Raw genomic sequence first — 18,489 nt, forward strand, 5'->3', positions numbered from 1 at the left:
GGGAGGTGACATATTCTGGAAGTCCTGCCATCTAGAGTAACAGTTCTCAAAGAATAAAATCATGATGATGATGATGAATAAAGAGAGTGGGAGGAAACTTCTAGACACCGGCACACGGGTGTCCGGCCAGAGTGCTGCAGCACACATCTTGGGGCCTCTCGGGGCACGTGTCACTTTCTCTCTGATTTCAGCTGCCATCATGGCAGATCTCTCTGTGCACCACGTCACCTTGCTTTTCTGCTTCAGCCTCTCTCGGTCTGCCCCAGCCCACCCAATCTTCATACCAGCTTGGCCCACACAAAGGCTCATGACCCTCAACCTCGGGGGGACTACAGCCCCAGCCTTCTACCCTTCTGGGGCCCAATCCCAAAGACCTTCAGTGGACCCCTTGGAGGTAGAATGGGGCAGCTCCCTAATTCTGGTATCACTTCCCCATTCCCTTGCTCCTGTTTTCTGAGATCTCCCAAAAGGACTCTCTGCACCCAAGCGCTGTCTCTGGCTCGGCTTTCGGGACACCCAACCTAAGATCTTCATTTCCACAATGCCATCATCTCCACCTCTGCCTGGGAATGAGGGCCACAGCCCAATAGCCAAGACCAAGAGCCCTGACCCTCCATCAGGCTTTAAGCCGACAGGGCCAAGGGAGAAAGGAGACTCCAGGCTTGTCTTGCACACTCTCCCTTCTCAGTTTAATGAGAGATGTCTACACTGGGCAGACAAGGACAGCAGAGCCCTGGCACACCCAACCAATGGCTCCCCAAGGACAGCTCATTCCATTACAGACTTAGGGGCAGAAGTGCATAGTTGAGGGCACTCCACCTACTCATTTCTTGAAACCTCAGCACAAAGCACAGTGTCTGGCACATCTTCGGAATTCAAACAACTACTTGTTCGATGCATAAATCGGGATGATAGCTCCAAACCCAGCTGTGGCTGCAGGGAGAGCCTGGTCGCCACCCGGCAGAAAGTGCTACATCTACCAGAAATCACACAAAGAGTGACATATTTCATCATCTCTGCTGCTCATCTGCTTTCTGCCCCCCCCCCAACCAGCCCACTTCCTCCTAGCCACCCGCTTCCCAGTTCACTGATACACACACCCTCTCCTATCTCACCAACTATTTTTGGATCTTCACTGTCACCACCACTGGGGCATAAGGTGCCCTGACCACAAGCCAGGCACCAACTGGGCCCCACAGAGGGGCTATGAGCCACTCAGGTGAATGATCCATAGCTCAAAGCCAGGCTGTCACCCGCAGTCCTGCTTTTTCCCTCTCGACAGGGCATGTGGTACACCCGCGGAAGGGGGGAGGGGAGGGAGGTGACATATTCTGGAAGCCCTGCCATTTGAGCAACAGTTCTCAAAGAATAAAATCATGATGATGATGATGATGATGATGAATAAAGAGGGTGGGAGGAAACTTCTGGAGGTGATGGATGTGTTTATGGCATAGATTGTGGAGATGGTTTCATGGTGTATACTTATCTTCAAACCCATCAGGGTGTACACATTACATACGTACAGATTTCTGGATGCCAATCATACCTCAATAGTTTTAACGGAATTAGCTGTAGAGTATGTAATGAGTAAAGAGTATTTAAATGTATGTCACCTTGCCCCACTGCTAGAGAGCCTGCTCATTAGATTTGTTTTGCAACCCAGGAATCTCCGTTTTTGAAAGGCACCTGAGTGGTTCTGCAGCAGGAGGATCCTTGGACTACACTTTGGAAACAACTGGTTTATCCCTTGAGCCCCAACATGGTTCCAGTCCCACTGTCCTCAGGTTTGGGGACATGTAGTCAGTATCCCTGCTGCAAGGCAGACAACTGGGCCGTTTCCAGGGCATTAACATGGCTCCTGCACCAGGGTCCTCAACCTCTGGGGTTGCTTGGGTTTGCTCATGTGGTCTGTGAAGGTGTGCGTGTGTGTCCTTGTGTGTACGTGCATGTCTGTGGCATGTGTCTGTGTGTCTCCTTCCATGTGGTGCTGTGATGGACACACCTATGCACATCAGCGTCCCTGCTAGGGCTGAGTGTTGGCTTCTGTCACCAAGGTGCTGGCTGGCACACACCCAGATCTGCATATGCCATGCACGGGTTTATGCTGTGGTACTGAGTTTGTGCATGTGAGAACTTGCATACGTGTGTGTGTGTGTGTGTGTGTGTGTGTGTGTGTGTGTGTAGGAGGGAAGGGGGCCCTTGGGCAGATACACTCAAGCACACACAAAGCTTCCCACCAAAGAAAATTTTAATTTCAAATTTATCTCTATACAGTTCAAGGTCCTAGAGCCGAGTAAAGGGAAACTGGAGATAACCTAACAGCCAGGTAACTTACTGGTTACTTCTCAGAAAAGCTGCAACCCTGAATACTTTCATATATTTATAACTGTCTCCCTGGGTGGATGAGCTTGTCAATGGTTTGAATATTTCACTTAATATCCTCAAGGTATAAACTAGAGCCTTTTCCGGTTGTATCTATCTGCTAGTAATAAAAGTAAAATTAATTTAAAAAGCTAATGCTTGCAATGTGATTCATTTCTCAGTCAAACCTAACTTCTAGTCATGCATTCTTTATACTCGATTATATGCGTACGTTGTGCCATTTTTGAAACTACTTATATTTATGGCTTTAGAAGCTGTGCCCCTTTTCTGAAGTGACGCAGCGTATGGCACTTTGGAATGTGCCAGGCCCCCTGTCCCCTACTGATGGGGTAAGGAGGCCAAGCTCAACCCACAGGAGAAAAAACAGTCCCGTAACCATACACCGAACCAACTCTGAGCAACCACACGACCAAACGCAGGCCCTGGTCATAACGGAGTCCAGACGCAGGAGTGTGGATGGCTCACACTGACGTTCTCCCAATGACTCACTGGAACATGGTTAGCTGGGGACACAGAAGGCCAGCACTGGGGCGAAGTCTCCCAACTCTCCTTCCAGAGCCCATCACTTGGTAGCAGTGGGGGGATCTGACACCAGGTTCCAAAGAGAGCAGAGCTTCAGAATTGTGCCTTAGAGAAAGCACAGTCAATAAACAATAGAAAACTATCCCCTCTGGGCCAATGATGCAGACACAGTACCCAGGAAGTTAAAAGCACTAAAAGTGTTCACATTTCTACTGCTGGGGTAGGCATTATAATCCAGGGCCTCTTCCCTTTATTCCTGAACAACTACTACGGTCTCCTAGCCTCTGGGCTCCCCCCAACCTTTTTTTTTTTTTTTTTTGTCATCCCAATTGAATAATTCATTAACATCCTTAATTTCGTTAAATTACTCTGTTCTTAAATCCAAACCCCGATGCCTACATTAACATTCTCCCCTATCAGACCTCACTCCCCTAACCCTTACTTTCCAACCCAAGCCTTCGACTCCTTCCAGACGTCATCATCTTCCCTTATTTGTGCCCCAGACTCCCTCACCCGCATCTCTCATCTCCTGGACGACCCACCTCAAGATGCCTTCCATGCAGCTCCTGCTCTATAAATCTTCCCTATTAACCCGTCTGGCAAAATCTTTCATTGACTCTGAATTTCTGTAACTGGTTTTTCTCATGATTTGTTCCCCTCCAGGCTCAATGAATATCTACAGAGTGATCAAACATTTGCGCTATCAAAACACCAGAATTCTACTCTAGGCGATTTGTTGGTGTCCTTCGATCGCTTCAGAGAGACCATAAACTCCTCAAGATTAGAGATCTTCCTCTACCTCCTTCCCTTTAGGAGATCTACCCACACAGGACACACGGTAGGCTCCCGGTGAACACCTGATGAATTGAACTGAACTAAAATACATCTCTGCCCTACCTCAAACAACCACGTAACCAACCTGAAGATAATCTCTGCAACCAAAAGAATCAGACAAAAAAAAAAAAAAAGGGTTAGATTATTCTGAAGAAGGAGATTAATGGACATTTTTTATGTCCTAAATTTTTATCCCCATTTTTTTGAGGTCTTAGTAATGTTCTTAAGTGCTCCAAACTAAGTCTAGACAGAGTATTTTGAATAGCACAGAGCAGAAACAAAAAACTCTACACATTTTAATCACTGACTATCCTTTGCCTGAATGGCGTGCCTTTTTGTTTGTTTATCTGGAGAGTAGAGCTTAATATTTGGTCTTGTTTTTAGTTTCCTGGTCTCGCCAATAGTGGAAATACCCCCACCTCAATTTACTGCTTGCTCTCCCTCAACCGAAACAAACAAACAAACAAAAAAACAAAAACAAAAAAAACACCAAAAACCCCCACAAAAACTGGCATCAGTGTAGAATCACACAGGGAAATGGCAGGGACTTCCAAGGTGAGGTAACGGCAGTGAAGAGGAATACCTATCACTCCATTTCTTGGGGTGTGAGCACATGAAAGGTGACACCACTAAGGAAATCTCTTTCTCCCCAGCAGCGTTTCTCAGAGTGGGCTGAAGACCACCCTGCACAAGCTCACATCCAATTCCCTGCAGTGGACTCTGTGTGTGTGTGTGTGTGTGCACACGCGCGTGCGTGAGAACAGGGTGGAGACTTTCTCAGGGGGCACTTCTCTGGAAATTCTGATTTGGTGGGTCTGGGGCAGGATCTTGGCGGAAATGTGTTCTTAACAAGGTCTCCTGGTGATTGTTATGCACAATACAGTCTGAGAAACAGTGCGATTCGGCAGTTAACTATGTTAACAGACCTTCAAGTTGGAAGGTCAAGTGGGAAGGGGATACTCGTGCATCAGATGTAAAAATCTAAAAAAGGAGCCTTTGTTTCCTGAAAAACACACGTCGTGCTTGCCTCTACAGTGATATGCCCCCAATCTCGGCCAACCCAATCCTGGAGTTTCCTCCGCGTCACACCACCCATCCTTCCATGGACCTCAGGCCGAGGACAGGAACATCTCTCTGTGTCATCCTGTTTCCATGTCACTTGTCCGGGAAGAGAATAAGGTAAGGTATTTAATACTATCCCATTTCAAGTAAGGAGGGACATGTGAGTGTCCTCCCCTTTGAAAGTGAGAGGTCCCAGGGGATAATCACCCAACACAGACACAGGGGACCCCAGGAGGACCAGGCCCTAGGGAAGTATGGACCCACGGTGTGGATCCTCCTTAGATGCACAGCTCAAACACAGACATGTTCTCTCAAGATGTGGCTGAAAATGTCTTCCTTCTCAGATCAACAATGGACAATTGTAGAGTTTTTTCCTGCTCCCAGTCCCCATAAGAGGCAAAGGAATTGAGAAAAATCAACTTGATAATCGTGGCCTGGAGTTGGCTGTCCCTCACAGATAGCTAGGGCTAACACACACAGGGCCGAAGACTGTCAAGCACCTGCACTGCTCACTATGCCAGCAAACCACTCTGGGGTTCAGATGAGGCCTCGGAAGGGCATGGAACGCGGGGACCAATGTTAAGATGAAGCATCACCTGAGGCAGAAAAGCTGGGCTGGCTTTCATGTGGGCTGTGTCCTTTGAAACCAGAGCTGGGCACGGAAGCCCACCATAAGGACCCAAAGGATACTCATCTTTTTGGCCAAGGTGACCACGAGGAGGAAGAGGTTTGCCTGCCCAGAATTTTAGGCAGCAGTCACCTAAGGGTCAAAGAAAGGGGATAATGTACCCAGAGGGAGGGCCTTCTGAGGGAAATGGGGGTGCAGGGGCCAGAGGTAGAAGGCGGGGAGAGGAGAGCTAAGGAGAGCCCCGGGACTATCTGCAAACAAGCCTTCCACACCCACCAGACTCCCTGAGCTGGGTCCCAGGCACCAGGGGCAGAGACCATCCTGGTGGGAGGCGGGGTGGGAAGTGTCACGTGGGCACAAGAAGGCGAGAAGACGTGAGTACATAAAGAATCCCAAAACCAACTTACTTGATCCATCAAGTTTTACTCTCAATATGCATTGCCTTTCGAACAGTTTTTAAAAGTCTCTTTACAAGTCGCCATGCTCAATTTCTACTGAAGGTGAATAAAACTGGTATCTGTTCGCTAAGCAGCAATTTCGGGTAACTGAGTATTAAAAGCCTGAGCGCCAGTTACTCCTTCCCAGACCTGTGAAGGTGACCCGCAATGACACCAGCCAGAGCTCCCTTTCAAAGAAGGGCACTTCCTAAAGAGAACATGTGCTTGCTGTCTCACCCCTGCACACCCTCCTCCTTCAACCCTTCCCTCAGGGTTCAGGCAGGGCCCTCTCCTGCAGGCTCCAAGCCCAGGCGCCCCCTCCTCCGTGGCCACAGCACCGGGCTCCTGGCTTCCCAACGTGTGTGGCTCCAGAGCACGGGGACCGACAGCAGACTGCAAGTGAGTGGTAGATCCTTCCCTCCTGAATCTGGCAGGGAGGTAGGGGGGCAGAAGAGGCTCCTCCTTAGCCGCTGGATGAAGGGGGAAGGACAGGAGAAGAGCCTAGAAGAGCTGCTGTAGCTCAAGAGATGGGGGGGCGGGTGGGATGGGCCGTGGCAGAGACACAGCAGGGCCCCACTGGATGAGGAGCGGGAAGGGGCACGACCTGGGGCTCAGATCTCTCAGGGATGGGGGTGTGAAGTTATCTCCTGAGACCCATAGGCTGAGGATGGGTAAACGGGGGGAGGTCAGCCTCTGGGATGGGTATGCGGTCAGCTGAGGCTCTAGCACATTTTGCAGCCTTTCTCTGTGGCCTGGAAGGAAGTGTGGCGAAAGCACACCCCCGATCGGAGTGTCAGGGCACAAGTGCTCAGGCACATGAGTCTTGGGACTCTGCTTTTATAGTCTACATGACAACCTCTTAAACGGGTGTCAGTCCTATCTTCTCATGGGAGTTTTAGGAAGTTTGTTGTCAACTTCCATGCTCACTGGACTGCTCGATGTCCCCTCAAACACAGCCCAGCACAGTCTCCCCAGAACAGACTCTCCCGTTTCCCACTTCTCTCCACTCCTCACGCACTGACTGACCCACGAGCTGGACAGTGAGGGAAGCACCTGGGTCGTGTGACTGCAGTCCACTGGCCCAGCAACCCGGAGGCTGGCGACCAGACCTCCCCAGCTCATGGGTGAGGAAGTAAAGGCACAGGGAAGGCAACAAGACCACACCACACAGCTTAGCGAAGGGGGCAGATCTAGGTCAACCTTAGGTTTCTCAGACTCCGAAACAAGTGCTCTTTCTCATCTGGATCCCACCAGAGCTGCCATTAAAAAACACCCATGCAGGACCCCACACCCAGAGGGGCTGATTCAGTTCATGGTGGGGATTAGGACCCAAGCTGGGTGATTTTCCAACCCTACCCCTCACCCCATCCCCACCCACACCCCCACAGGTGACTGTAATGCGTGGCCGGGGCTGGGAGCCAGTATGCTAGAGACTCTGGGACGGCGAGGGCCTTGCTATCCGTGCTGTATCCTGATGCCCAGCAATGTGCCTGACATGTGCTAGAAGTGCAGTCAATCCTTGTTGACTGAGGGAAGGAATGCAAGCCTTGCACTCCCTCCCCAGGCTGCCACAGTCCTCCCTCCATCCTGACCAAACCCGAGCTCTCCACCACAGGCGTGGGCTGACTGGCGCCTGGGCCACACCTCTCCCTCCCCAGGGACATAAGTCATCTTCCCAGCATCGCTTTCGTCCCGCTACCCTCTGTTCACCACCCTGCTACCTGTTCCGATGCCTCAGTGCTTGCTCCGTGTTTAAGGATACAGTTGCAACCCCTTCCTTAGTCGGGTATTTAAGACCCCAACCCCCCAACCTATCCTTTCAATCATACCTGCCGTCACCTACAGACCCGTTAGGGCCTCACAGGCGGGTGTCCTCCTTGTCTCCTGAGCAAGTCTTGCGATTTCCTGCGGCAGTGACCTCAATGATGCACTCCCCTCCCCCCCCGACCCTGCCCATATCTGGGTCCTCCCCATCCGCCAGGACCTAATCACCCCTGCCCGGCCCTTCACCCCAGGCTCCAGGAATCCCTTCAGAATCTGAACACCTATGCCGAGCAGCTTACTTGGCTCCATTCTCACGTGGCTTCTAACCATCACTTCCATGTGCATGTCCTAATTTTCTGACCAAACTATGGTCAGTCACTTGAGGGCAACAACTGGAGGCGTGTAATTTTACGCGCCTCCTGGCATTCACAGAGATGAATGCCAGGATTCAAGAGATGGGGGGGCGGTATGTTCTTGCTCTGGCTATACACTTTGCTGTGGGAGCCGTACCCAGGACCCCCCCCCAGTGACCCCTGCTGCACACTCTCTGTGAATGCCAGGAGGGCACTCGGCATCTCCTGTGTTGGGGCAAGCCGTCTCACCTGTAGTATCTGGACTGCAAGTAGGTGGAACACACAGCCTTGGACACGTGACTGGCCGAACCGAAGTCGATGACCTTTACTCTGTACGGTTGTCTAGAAGGATCTACCAGCATGATGTTTTCTGGTTTGAGGTCGGCATGGATGAGACCTAGGCTTTTCAGTTTCATCAGGGCTGTGGCTACCTGCTGGAGGACTGGGCGAATGTATTTGAGGGGCAAGGGGCTAAACTTGTTCTGCTTCAGAAAGTCATAGAGGTTCTGCTCCAACATCTCAAACACCAAGCACGTGTGGTTCTTGTGCTGGAAGCACTCGTAGGCGCGGACAAAGTTGTAGTCGTCGGCACTCTCCGTGCTCAAGCGGGCCAGGATGCTCACCTCGATCTGACCCTGCCGGGCATACGATGGGTGGTTCTTCAGGATTTTGATGGCCACAATTTCATTGGTGCCCCGCTTCCAGCACTTGACCACTTGCCCAAACGTCCCTCGGCCCAGGAATTCTAAAACTTCGTAAGTGTTGGTCATGGAGCACAGCACCTCATGCTGGACCAGCTGGTAATCACCTTCGCTGTTGGAGCCACTGTTTTTGGAGGTGGCAGTCGATGTGGTGGCAGTGGCTACAGTGGCCCCACTCGCATTATTCTGAATCATGGGCGGACGCTCTTCGATGATCTGCACGCTGCTCGTGTCCTCAATCTCCTCACTCTTACGCTTGAGTCCACATTTCTGGTAGGTATCAAGAAGGCTCACAGTGCTTCGACGCATTAGGTTATGTGGTCCGCCGAGGACCTGCCCAGTGACAGAAGTGCTACTTGCTGATGTTACAACTATGTGCCCGGTGCTTCCTGGGAAGATGATGGTCTGCTCGTAAGGTAGGCCTGGGTTCGGGATTGGCAAGGAGGTGCTGACGGTTGTCGTGGCTGGCTGAGAAGGTGGTATGTTCTTGCTCTGGCTATACACTTTGCTGTGGGAGCCGTACCCAGTCATGTCCCAGGCGGAACTCGGCTCTACTTTCAGTTTCTTCACACTACAGAAGGCACTTGATTGAAGGGTGTGAGGGGAGAAGACTTGCACATGTGAGGCCATACCTACAAGAAAAAGGAGTGAATTAAATTAAATGAATGAATTCAGCAGATCCATCTCAGTTCGGACCAGTGGCTTGGGTCCTATAGAATACTTTCCTTCCACTTCAAAGCAAGGTGGGGAAAGTGAATCTTTTCCCTCCCTCCCCCTGCCCCGGAAGCACATTCTGGCCGCTCAGTTCGGGAAGCCAAGGAGGTTCTGGAGTGTTCCGCCTGCCACCATTAGGAGGGTGGAAGAATTGTAGAGTCAGTAGGGAATACAATCAAGATTCAGATACAGAATGAGAATATCAGAGCTTTGTTCATTACTTATTTTTTTAATAAATATTGTTTGTGATAGAAACAGATTCTTCAATTCTCACTGCGTTGCAATCCTACTAAAACCGAGGACCGTATCAGGTGGGCCAGTTAACTGTTACATACTAAGTTGTCCCAATGGTCTACTGTTCCTTGTCACAGACCCCAGATTAGCTTGTTTGAAGAAACATCTTCCCACATAGGTCTAATCTTGGAGCCACTCACGACCTGCTAGCTTCTGGATGAATCATAATTACCCCCTGGGATCTTAGTCATCTTAAATGAATTCTGTAGGGCTGAGGAGATCAGCAGTCAGTCTGATATTTTCATTTAGATGGCCTAAATAAAACATTGTATATGTTTTATAGCGTTAAAACATTTATTTATTTTGGGGGAGGAGTAGGTAGCACCATTCATGGGCTCCACTCACTAACTTTTCCTGTTCATCTATCAATGTGTTTATCTAGAAAGTACTATTATTTCATGCCAATATCTCAGCCACAATTGAGATAACCACAGAAATCTAGAAGGCCGTAACTCTGGAATAGTTGTACAATTTACAATTATGGTGATTCTAGAAACAAAAATTCATAGGAAACTATCAAGAAAAAATAAGACAATGATAAAAGGCAAGTTCTTAAAGGTGAAAGTAGAAACAAACACTGCTCGTCATCTAACTGCAGCTGATGAACATTTCTCATAGAAGCACAAGAACTGCGGGGTTTTCATCAAGCTCCGCTGGTGTCTAGCTGTCCTCATGTTCATGTCTCTGACCCCTTTGCCTTACCTAGAGTGGTCATTTAACCTTTTCCTTCCCACTTGGTCCCCTGTCACCCTGGCCACCCTTTCTCTCCCAGCAGACACCTTCCACTTTGTCCAGGAGCCCAACATCAGCAGCTGTACTTTTTACCTTTATTCTCTTCATTTCAGAACACTCCTGACTCTGTGCCCACCCCCCATCTTTTCTTCCTTCTCTCCGGTCTCAGAGGAAGCTGTGTCTCTCCTTTTCAACACCAAATTTCCTCCCATTCTCATGATTCCTCCTCTCTGGTTCCTTCCACTGTCTTCTCCTTCTCTTACAGCTTTCAATTTCTGCCTGTTAATTAGATCCAAGTCCTTACTAGGTACTTAATAAAGTTTTGCCGAGCAAGTCAATGACTTAATCTTTTTCTTCTGCCTCCAAGTGTGTGCGGAACACACACACTCCCAACTTAAAAGCCAAGAGGAGTAACAGCCATACTCTTCCCCTTTAGTTTTTTTCTTCTTCTCACCTGTAATCAGTGGTTTATGTTCCCTTTTCTTCAAGACTCATTCCTTAATCCACGGCCCTCACCCCAGCACATTCACACACTATAGCTCTGTGTTCTTAAAGGTAAACGACTTCCTAATTGCCCAACCCGAGGGCCTTTTTCAGCCCCTATTCCCCCTGACCTCCCGGCAACATCTGATATGCTGACCACAACTTCCTTCTTGATGCTCTTATCTGTGTTTATGAGAATCTGTAATCTCCTCCTCCAGTGTTTGATTGCACACTGTGTGCCTCGGTGGTTCCTTTTCCTCTTCCTCCTTTAAAATGCTGGCATTTCCAACATTTTGACTCTGTTCTCTCTGGAAGACAATCATTCAAACAGTTTGAGTTGTCATGTCTATGCAGGCGACTCCCGCCTTCAGGCCAGGCCAGGCTCTCCCTCTTACCTTCCATGAATATATTTCTGCCTCCCACTACATCAAAGACTATCTTCCAAAGCTGAACTCCCTTATCTTTTCCTAAAAATTTAACCATCTTGCACCCCTTTCTAACATCCCCCTTTCTGTTCATAGAATATTCTTCTAGCCACTTGGTTCCAAAAATGTGGATTTACCTTTGATGATGATTCTTTTATCCAAGGACAAGAAGGTGCTAAGTCTTAGTAATTTCTCCTTCTTTCAAAATGTCTTTTGTATCCATCTCTTTATTTCTGTTCTTGCTGCCACTTCCACAGTTAAAGCATTGTCTAGTAGGACTGGACCAAACACAAACATCTGGTCTACCTGAGCCGTCTTTTTTTTCCCTCTAATTTGTCCATATTCAGCCGCCAGATTAATCTTCCTAGAATATTTCTAAGCATGTTACTCCTCTGTCCAAAAACATGTTCTTTTTCTTTTTTTAAAAGATTTCTTTATTTTAGAGACAGAGACAGAGAGTGAGTGTGTGTGGTAAGGGGCAGAGAAGAGTCTTAAGCAGACTCCGAAGCGAGTGTGGAGCCAGAGGTGGGGCTCAATCTCACAACCCTGAGATCACGACTTGAGCCAAAACCGAGTTGAACGCTCAACGAATTCTGCCACCCAGGCGCCCTGTTCAAAAACTTTCAATGACTCCGTAGTGTCTACATGATAAGGTGGAGGGCTCTTTAACTTAACATCATCACATTCGATTTCAATTACGTTGTTGGCTTCATCTCCAACTGGTAACTGTTCTCAACCTCCAACTTGAATTAAGCTGTTCTACTCACTGTTTCTAGAATGTCTCTTACACGCCCTACCTCCACACTCTTACACCATTCCCTCATCTGGCACGCCTTCACCTTTTCTCTCAATTTATTCAAAGACAAGACAATTCAGATCCCTCTTCTTCCCAGACCTCTCCAACCCACACTGATCATTCCCGTATCTCTTTCCCAAAGGCACTTACCCATATGTACTATCCATTTGGCCACAAATTGCACTTTTGACTTGCAAAATCTCTTTTGTCTTGTTGAACTGAATTACTTATCTTTTGTGCCATTCCACTTTTTACACATTTAGGTCATGTTTCCATAACCAGGCTATACTTTGGGTCTAAGAGCTACAGTTTATACTTCATATTCGTGTTTTCCCCAGTATTAAACCAAGCTTATTATCCATGGTAGGCATTCAGTTGACGGAATAAAGCACTCTAACTGGCCAGGCCTCCCTGAGAGCTTAGTTCTCTGGCTACAGAGCAATGACCAGTCACAGGCCCTTACGGAACCTGGCCTTCCTCTGGAGAGTAAAGAAAAACCTGCCACTATTTTCCCACCCAAACCAAGACTTTTTAAAAAACCAAGGCAGGGGCTAGGCAGCTCCTGTCCTGGTGTCAGTGCTCACGTTCTGTTTGTACTTCAGCCTGGACGTGCTCTGACTTCCCACAAGCAGCCTCAGCCTGACACCAGACACATGCTCTGAACCCCACCTTCACCCTGATCCCGTAGATCTGACAGAGGCTTCCCTTCTTGTTTGGATCCTGAATTCCAGTATCTACCTATGCAAAATGATACCTCCATATACATCCCTCTGCCTGACGAGACTATTTTGGCTTGCTTAGTCAGAATCTACACTACCTGTTTTTTCCTATTCCTCTTTTTGTTCAAGTCAACCTCCCCCTAACTCTGCAAGAACACTGAAAATGTTTTTTCCTATAGCTATCAGTATTAAATATTCATATTGTTTTAGATGTTGTATACAATATAGAAATAACCAATCCCTTCACTTTTAGTAACTTAACCACCGGAGGCCAAACAAATAAGCATTTCCTTTGTCCTTTGCTACCTAGTCTGCCCCTCATTCCTCAATCCTCAAGTACTTGGGGAAGAGAGAGTTGGGTGGTAGTAGAGGAAATACGCTGATGTTACATAAAGGAGAAGTGGCTCTTTCTATTTTCACTGTTTTAAAAACATTTTGGTAGAAAGGCCAGGGTGCAGAAGTGGAATTTTACAGATGGAAAGAGGATGGCTTATGACTTATTTGTTATTGGGATGACAGCCAAGGGTCATAAAATTGTGGAAATCATCACTGGCTACCTCTGGTGATGGATGCCCAGGATCAGAGAGGAGATGTGCATGGCTAGAAATGCCCTTCACCACGCCTGCTGCCTCAGACTCAAACACCATTCCTCAGGGTTATCATGGTTCTCCAGATTTTAAAATCTTGAGCACCTAAGTACGTACTAGGCTCTGGGCCGGATGTTTTAAGGACAGGGTGAGCAAACACCAGACTCTGTCTGGGACAGTTGAGAGTTACCCTTTCCAATTCATTCTCGCAAGGGTCCTACTTTGAAAGCTAGTTAGTCCAGTGATGGGGTTATGTTCCTGAGGTAAGTGGAAAAATTAGACCCTGATTTTAGAAGTTCAAATCAAGGGCACCTGGGTGGCTCAGATGGTTAAGCGTCTGCCTTCGGCTCAGGTCATGATCCCAGGGTCCTGGGATCGAGTCCTGCATCGGGGTCCCTGCTCCTTGGGAGCCTGCTTCTCCCTCTGCCTCTCCCTCTGACTCTCATGAATGAATAAATAAAATCTTAAAAAAAAAAAGAAGTTCAAATCAAGGTAATTCTACGTGCCTCTTTGTCTCTGCCTTAATGGTTTAACAAGAAATTCAGTTTTCTAGGGTTAAGAATAATTTTTTCCACCTAAAAATAAGAAGAGCCAAGAATCTTCATGATTTTCCTGAAGTCATAACTCATAAGATTTTTTTTTTTAATGTCACTTATTAAAGGACTGGCTCATTTAGTCCTTCCCCCCCCCACTTATTTGCTTAGTTTCTTCATAATTTTATATTTCACAACTAGATGAACTGAAAAGTTGCTTCACATCTGAGTACATTTCCTTTCCATTTCACCACCCTAAAATTATCTACTGGAAGATCAGACTCTGGTGAAACCACGGAGCTGAGTGAGGGTTCAACTATGATTTAAAAAGAAATTACATTGAACTCAACTTCACTGAATTCAACCAAAGCTTGAGCGAGGGAATTATAAGTAAAATAATGGCACCATTTCCAGCAGTGGATAAAGTTTAATTGTGGTTTGGCAGATGTGAAAAGACTGCCATGCAGAATCCAGTTACATTATTAAAGAGAACACAATTGTGAGCACCTTAGTGTTAAAGAGGTACAAATTTCCCCACTTCCCAAAATCCTCTGACACATGCTTCTGCTGAAAAATGAGTATTTGACAGAAACAATCAGGAACTCGAAGGATTAAGTCCCATACCCAACGGGATGCCATATCTGTCTTAGAGATCACATTACTCAATATGATATTATAAAGTTGTAGAATACATAAAAAGGAACGTCAAAAATGTATGAATGTTAGAAATATCCACCTGAATGGACATTTTTAAACATCTAGAGAAAGGCTAACCTGTAAAGCTCTTGATTACCCTGTATAACATGATAATTTGATGCCTCAGGGGTTGAAAAGTACTAGAAAAAAATGTCTTCATGGACATGCAAAACTATATTCATAAAATTTTAATGATAGTCATCCTGCTTATCAAGTTTATATTTCACAAGTAGTGCAAAGATAATTTCAGATTAGCCAATTTTAAATGATACATTTCCAAAATAGTGTAAACTAAATGTCTCTGGGGCTTTTATATCACTTTCAATCAAAGTCTGTTTATCCACTAGTTGTGTAATGTTAAATATATAATGTATTCCATCAGAGCACAGTTTAGGATCAACCAAAGCTCTACAGAATTCTTTCATCAATTATGACAATAACAATCCTACTGATTTCATTAAGGGTCCTCTATATAAAAAAAGACTGGGGTTGGGCACAAAAGGAAACACAAAGACATCTAACACACTGGCACTGCCCTAAAGGAGCTTAAAATCCCATGGGGGTTGCCAAGTTCATTGCAAATTAAAAAGAACAACCGGCAATTCTAAGCAACATAAGCAACTCGCCAAAGTAAACATGATAGGAGCTTAGAGGAGCTAAGACTTGAGCTGAGGTTAGAAAAATGGGGTATCTTTTGAAAGGCAGAAGGACACTGTTCCAGATCTGGCTAACCGTGTAAGCAAATTGCTGGGCGCAGCTAGCCCTATGGCCTATGCCCTCAGGAAGTTTAGGCTTTGCTTAGAGACAGCAATGTAGGAGTATTTACATAGTAGCAATACAATACCAAATGCTAAACCAATAAACAACCATGCGCACCAACAGCCGACTTATCCAGAACTGCCATCTTCTGATAACTTCAATCTTCTAGAAGTTAAGTTTTGAACACTCTGTAAAGCTGGCGTGAAGCCCTACTGCTACTGCCACTCACTTCACCCCTTCAGCCTTCACCGGCCTTACTGATTGTCCTCTAACACACAGTTACATTGTAGAGGGACGATCGTTGACTTTGCCCTCTGGGTCAGACTCCAGTGGCTTACACCCCGCAACTGTAGGGTGAAGTGCATTTTCCCTATTTTACAGATGAGTAAATGGAGTTTTGGGAGATGACCTCGTTGGTCCAAGGTCGCTTTGCTACTAGGAGCAGGGCTGGGACTTGAACTGAGGTCTGCCCAATTCTCAGATCCATGCTATTAACCATTCTTCTTCCCTTTGTAGGTTCTCGGACTAGAGGCACCAAACAAGGACACAGGTACAACAGGCAAGGAGAAACAGAAGCTGACATGTGAGAAGTGACAGATGCATACTATGTACCGAAAAAAAAAAAAACCCAACTGCACACCACCTGCTAAGATGATGGGCACCCATGACGGTGATCCTAAGTCATCTACCATTTCTGTATCACCTGCTTCCAATGACATCTGAGAAATACAACCATTCAAAATTGTTCAAATAAATTAAATTTACCTCATTAAGGAGGTAAACTTCACTTATCTGATGCATAGTGGCACAGTGGACAGAGCACTGGTCTGGAGTAAGATGATCTGGGCTGTCACAGCAGTCCGGGGTGGGCGGGGGGTGGGGGGAGCAGCAGTGAGGATCTGGACTAAGAAACTGCCTGAGAAAATAGAAAGGAAGGAGCCAAAACATCAGACTTTGCAGAGAAGAAAAGGTAAGACAACACTAACAGGTGGGTGTAAGGGCAAAGGAGAGAAGAATCCAGTAAGTCTGGGAGACTCCAAGGAGCAGGGTTCCATCATGGTGACAGGAAAGATGGGGAGTGGAACCAACGCTTGGGGGGGGATGGGAAAACAGAATAGGCTGTCCACAAGTTGAATTACGAGCCCTGACAAGGTATCCAAGTTGAAATATTCAGTGTTGGACTATTCATACTGAAACTCTGAGGCAAGGAATTGCTTAATTTACCAAAGTTAAGATGTCAGGGGCCGTTGGTCATTGACAATCAGCATCTAGTTCCCATTTGCTGAGCTGAATCTTGAATGAGGATAAACCATTTTGAAAAGAGAATGGATTTCAATAGGGTGCACTAACCTTGCACACAGGATTAATCAGAGGGGGAAGAGGGAAGGGTAACCCTGAATCAGCTCACGCATATGCCAAAGACAAAGGGACGTAGCCAAAAATATTGCTAAACAAAGATCAGCAGGATGAAGTGACAAATACACCAAAAGGGGAAAAGACTGAAATCAAAAGTTCACATCCCAGAGAGACTAAGAAAGGACTGGTGTTGCCAATTTTGAGAGAAGAGTCCAGCTGGAAGAGCTCTATTTTGGATAGGTTTCATCGTAGGCATTTATAAGAGAAAATGTTCTCTATGTACCGAAAAAAAAAAAAAAAAAAACAACCACCACCAAACCCAAACAAAAAAAACAACCCACAAAAAACCCAGGACAGGAGAATGGACGAGAAGTTGTGGCTAGAGATGTTGACCTAAGGGCTTTCATCAACAACACCTAGATGGAAATGGAATCCATGTGGTAAAGCTGTTTCCCAGGAGAAATGGTGTGGAAAGTAGAGCAGATGGCAAATAAAGAAATCCTTGGGGGCACAGACGTGGTCAAATAGTATGAGGAGGAAAGTATGAGTCACAGGAAAAGTCAAGGATAAAATGATGATAAACACAATTAAGAGATTGATCCTGGAGAACGAAAACAGAGAAAGAGCTATTGGGCCTGGCTGGAAATAAGCCAATAGCCCTCTTCTTCCACAGGGTCAAGAGGAGAGAAAGAAGGGGTGCTCTCCTGGGAAGAGAACCAAATGTGCCATGTTATCTCCTTGCTTTTCCAAGAAATGTGATTCTCTTCAGGACTTTCAAAATCTACCTACTGGCTCGTTCTGTGTCGAAATCAGCTCCTCTCGAGTTCAGACTTACTTTTCTTTCTGAGAGTTGCTAACCTCACCTGTAACAGCTCTGAGACTCTCTCACATTCACCTTTCCATGACTCTGCCATAAACCATTATGGATAAACCAGCCTTTCACTGCAGTGGTTAAGTATATGTGGTCCACAAATGGATTATATGAAGACCATGTTACCAGTTGTTATCAGGCAATCTGAAAATCACAAATCCAATATAATTCTGGTAAAGAAAAGAATGATACCATTAAGACATACAAGTTTTCTTTTTAATTTTTTATTTAAATTCAATTTAGTTAACATATATGTATTATTAGTTTCAGCGGTAGAATTTAGTGATTCATCAGTTCAGTATTAACACCCAGTGCTCATTACATCAAGTGTCCTCCCTTAATGCCCATCACCCAGGTACCCCGTTCCGCCCACCCACCTATCCTCCAGCAACCCTCCGTTTGTTCCCTATAATTAAGAGTTTCTTATGGTTTGCTTCTTTCTCTGTTTTTATCTTAATTTATTTTTCTTTCCCCCTCAGAAGTTCATCTGTTTTGTTTCTTAAATTCCACATATGAGTGAAATCATATAGTATTTTTCTCTGATTGACTTATTTGGCTTAGCATAATACCCTCTAATTCCATCCACGTCATTGAAGATGGCAAGATTTCATTCTTTTTGATGGCCAAGTAATATTCCATTGTATATATACCACATCTTCTTTATCCATTCATCTGTCGATGGACATCTGGGCTCTTTCCATAGTTTGGCTATTGTGGACATTGCTGCTATAAACATTGGGGTGCAGGAGCCCCTTCGAATCACTCTTTTTGTAACCTTTGGATAAATACCCAGTAGTGCAATTGCTGGGTTGAAGGGAAGACACATGTGCTTTTTAGTTTC

The 18,489-nt window shown here is 46.3% G+C and overlaps 1 protein-coding gene across 6 annotated transcripts in view; it reads right to left on the bottom strand.

Moving 5' to 3' along the window:
* The window catches only part of HIPK2 (homeodomain interacting protein kinase 2), a 186,762-nt gene that overhangs the window by 121,018 nt on the left and 47,255 nt on the right, over positions 1-18,489 (bottom strand). For 5 of the 6 annotated variants that reach the window (XR_012380366.1, XM_073899270.1, XM_073899268.1 and 2 more), the window contains exon 2: positions 8,232-9,315. Coding sequence is in view for 5 of the 6 variants with exons in the window: in XM_073899270.1 (XP_073755371.1) it covers positions 8,232-9,315 (1,084 nt within the window). In the remaining variant the exon portion in view is untranslated. Of the gene's footprint in view, positions 1-8,231; positions 9,316-10,877; positions 10,968-18,489 lie in introns of those variants that run through there. The other variant, XM_073899269.1, reaches the window with a different exon arrangement.

This window comes from Callorhinus ursinus, unplaced genomic scaffold, assembly GCF_003265705.2.
Source record: "Callorhinus ursinus isolate GAN/ISIS: 27379988/994484 unplaced genomic scaffold, GSC_fseal_2.0 scaffold12, whole genome shotgun sequence".
NCBI lineage: Eukaryota > Metazoa > Chordata > Mammalia > Carnivora > Otariidae > Callorhinus > Callorhinus ursinus.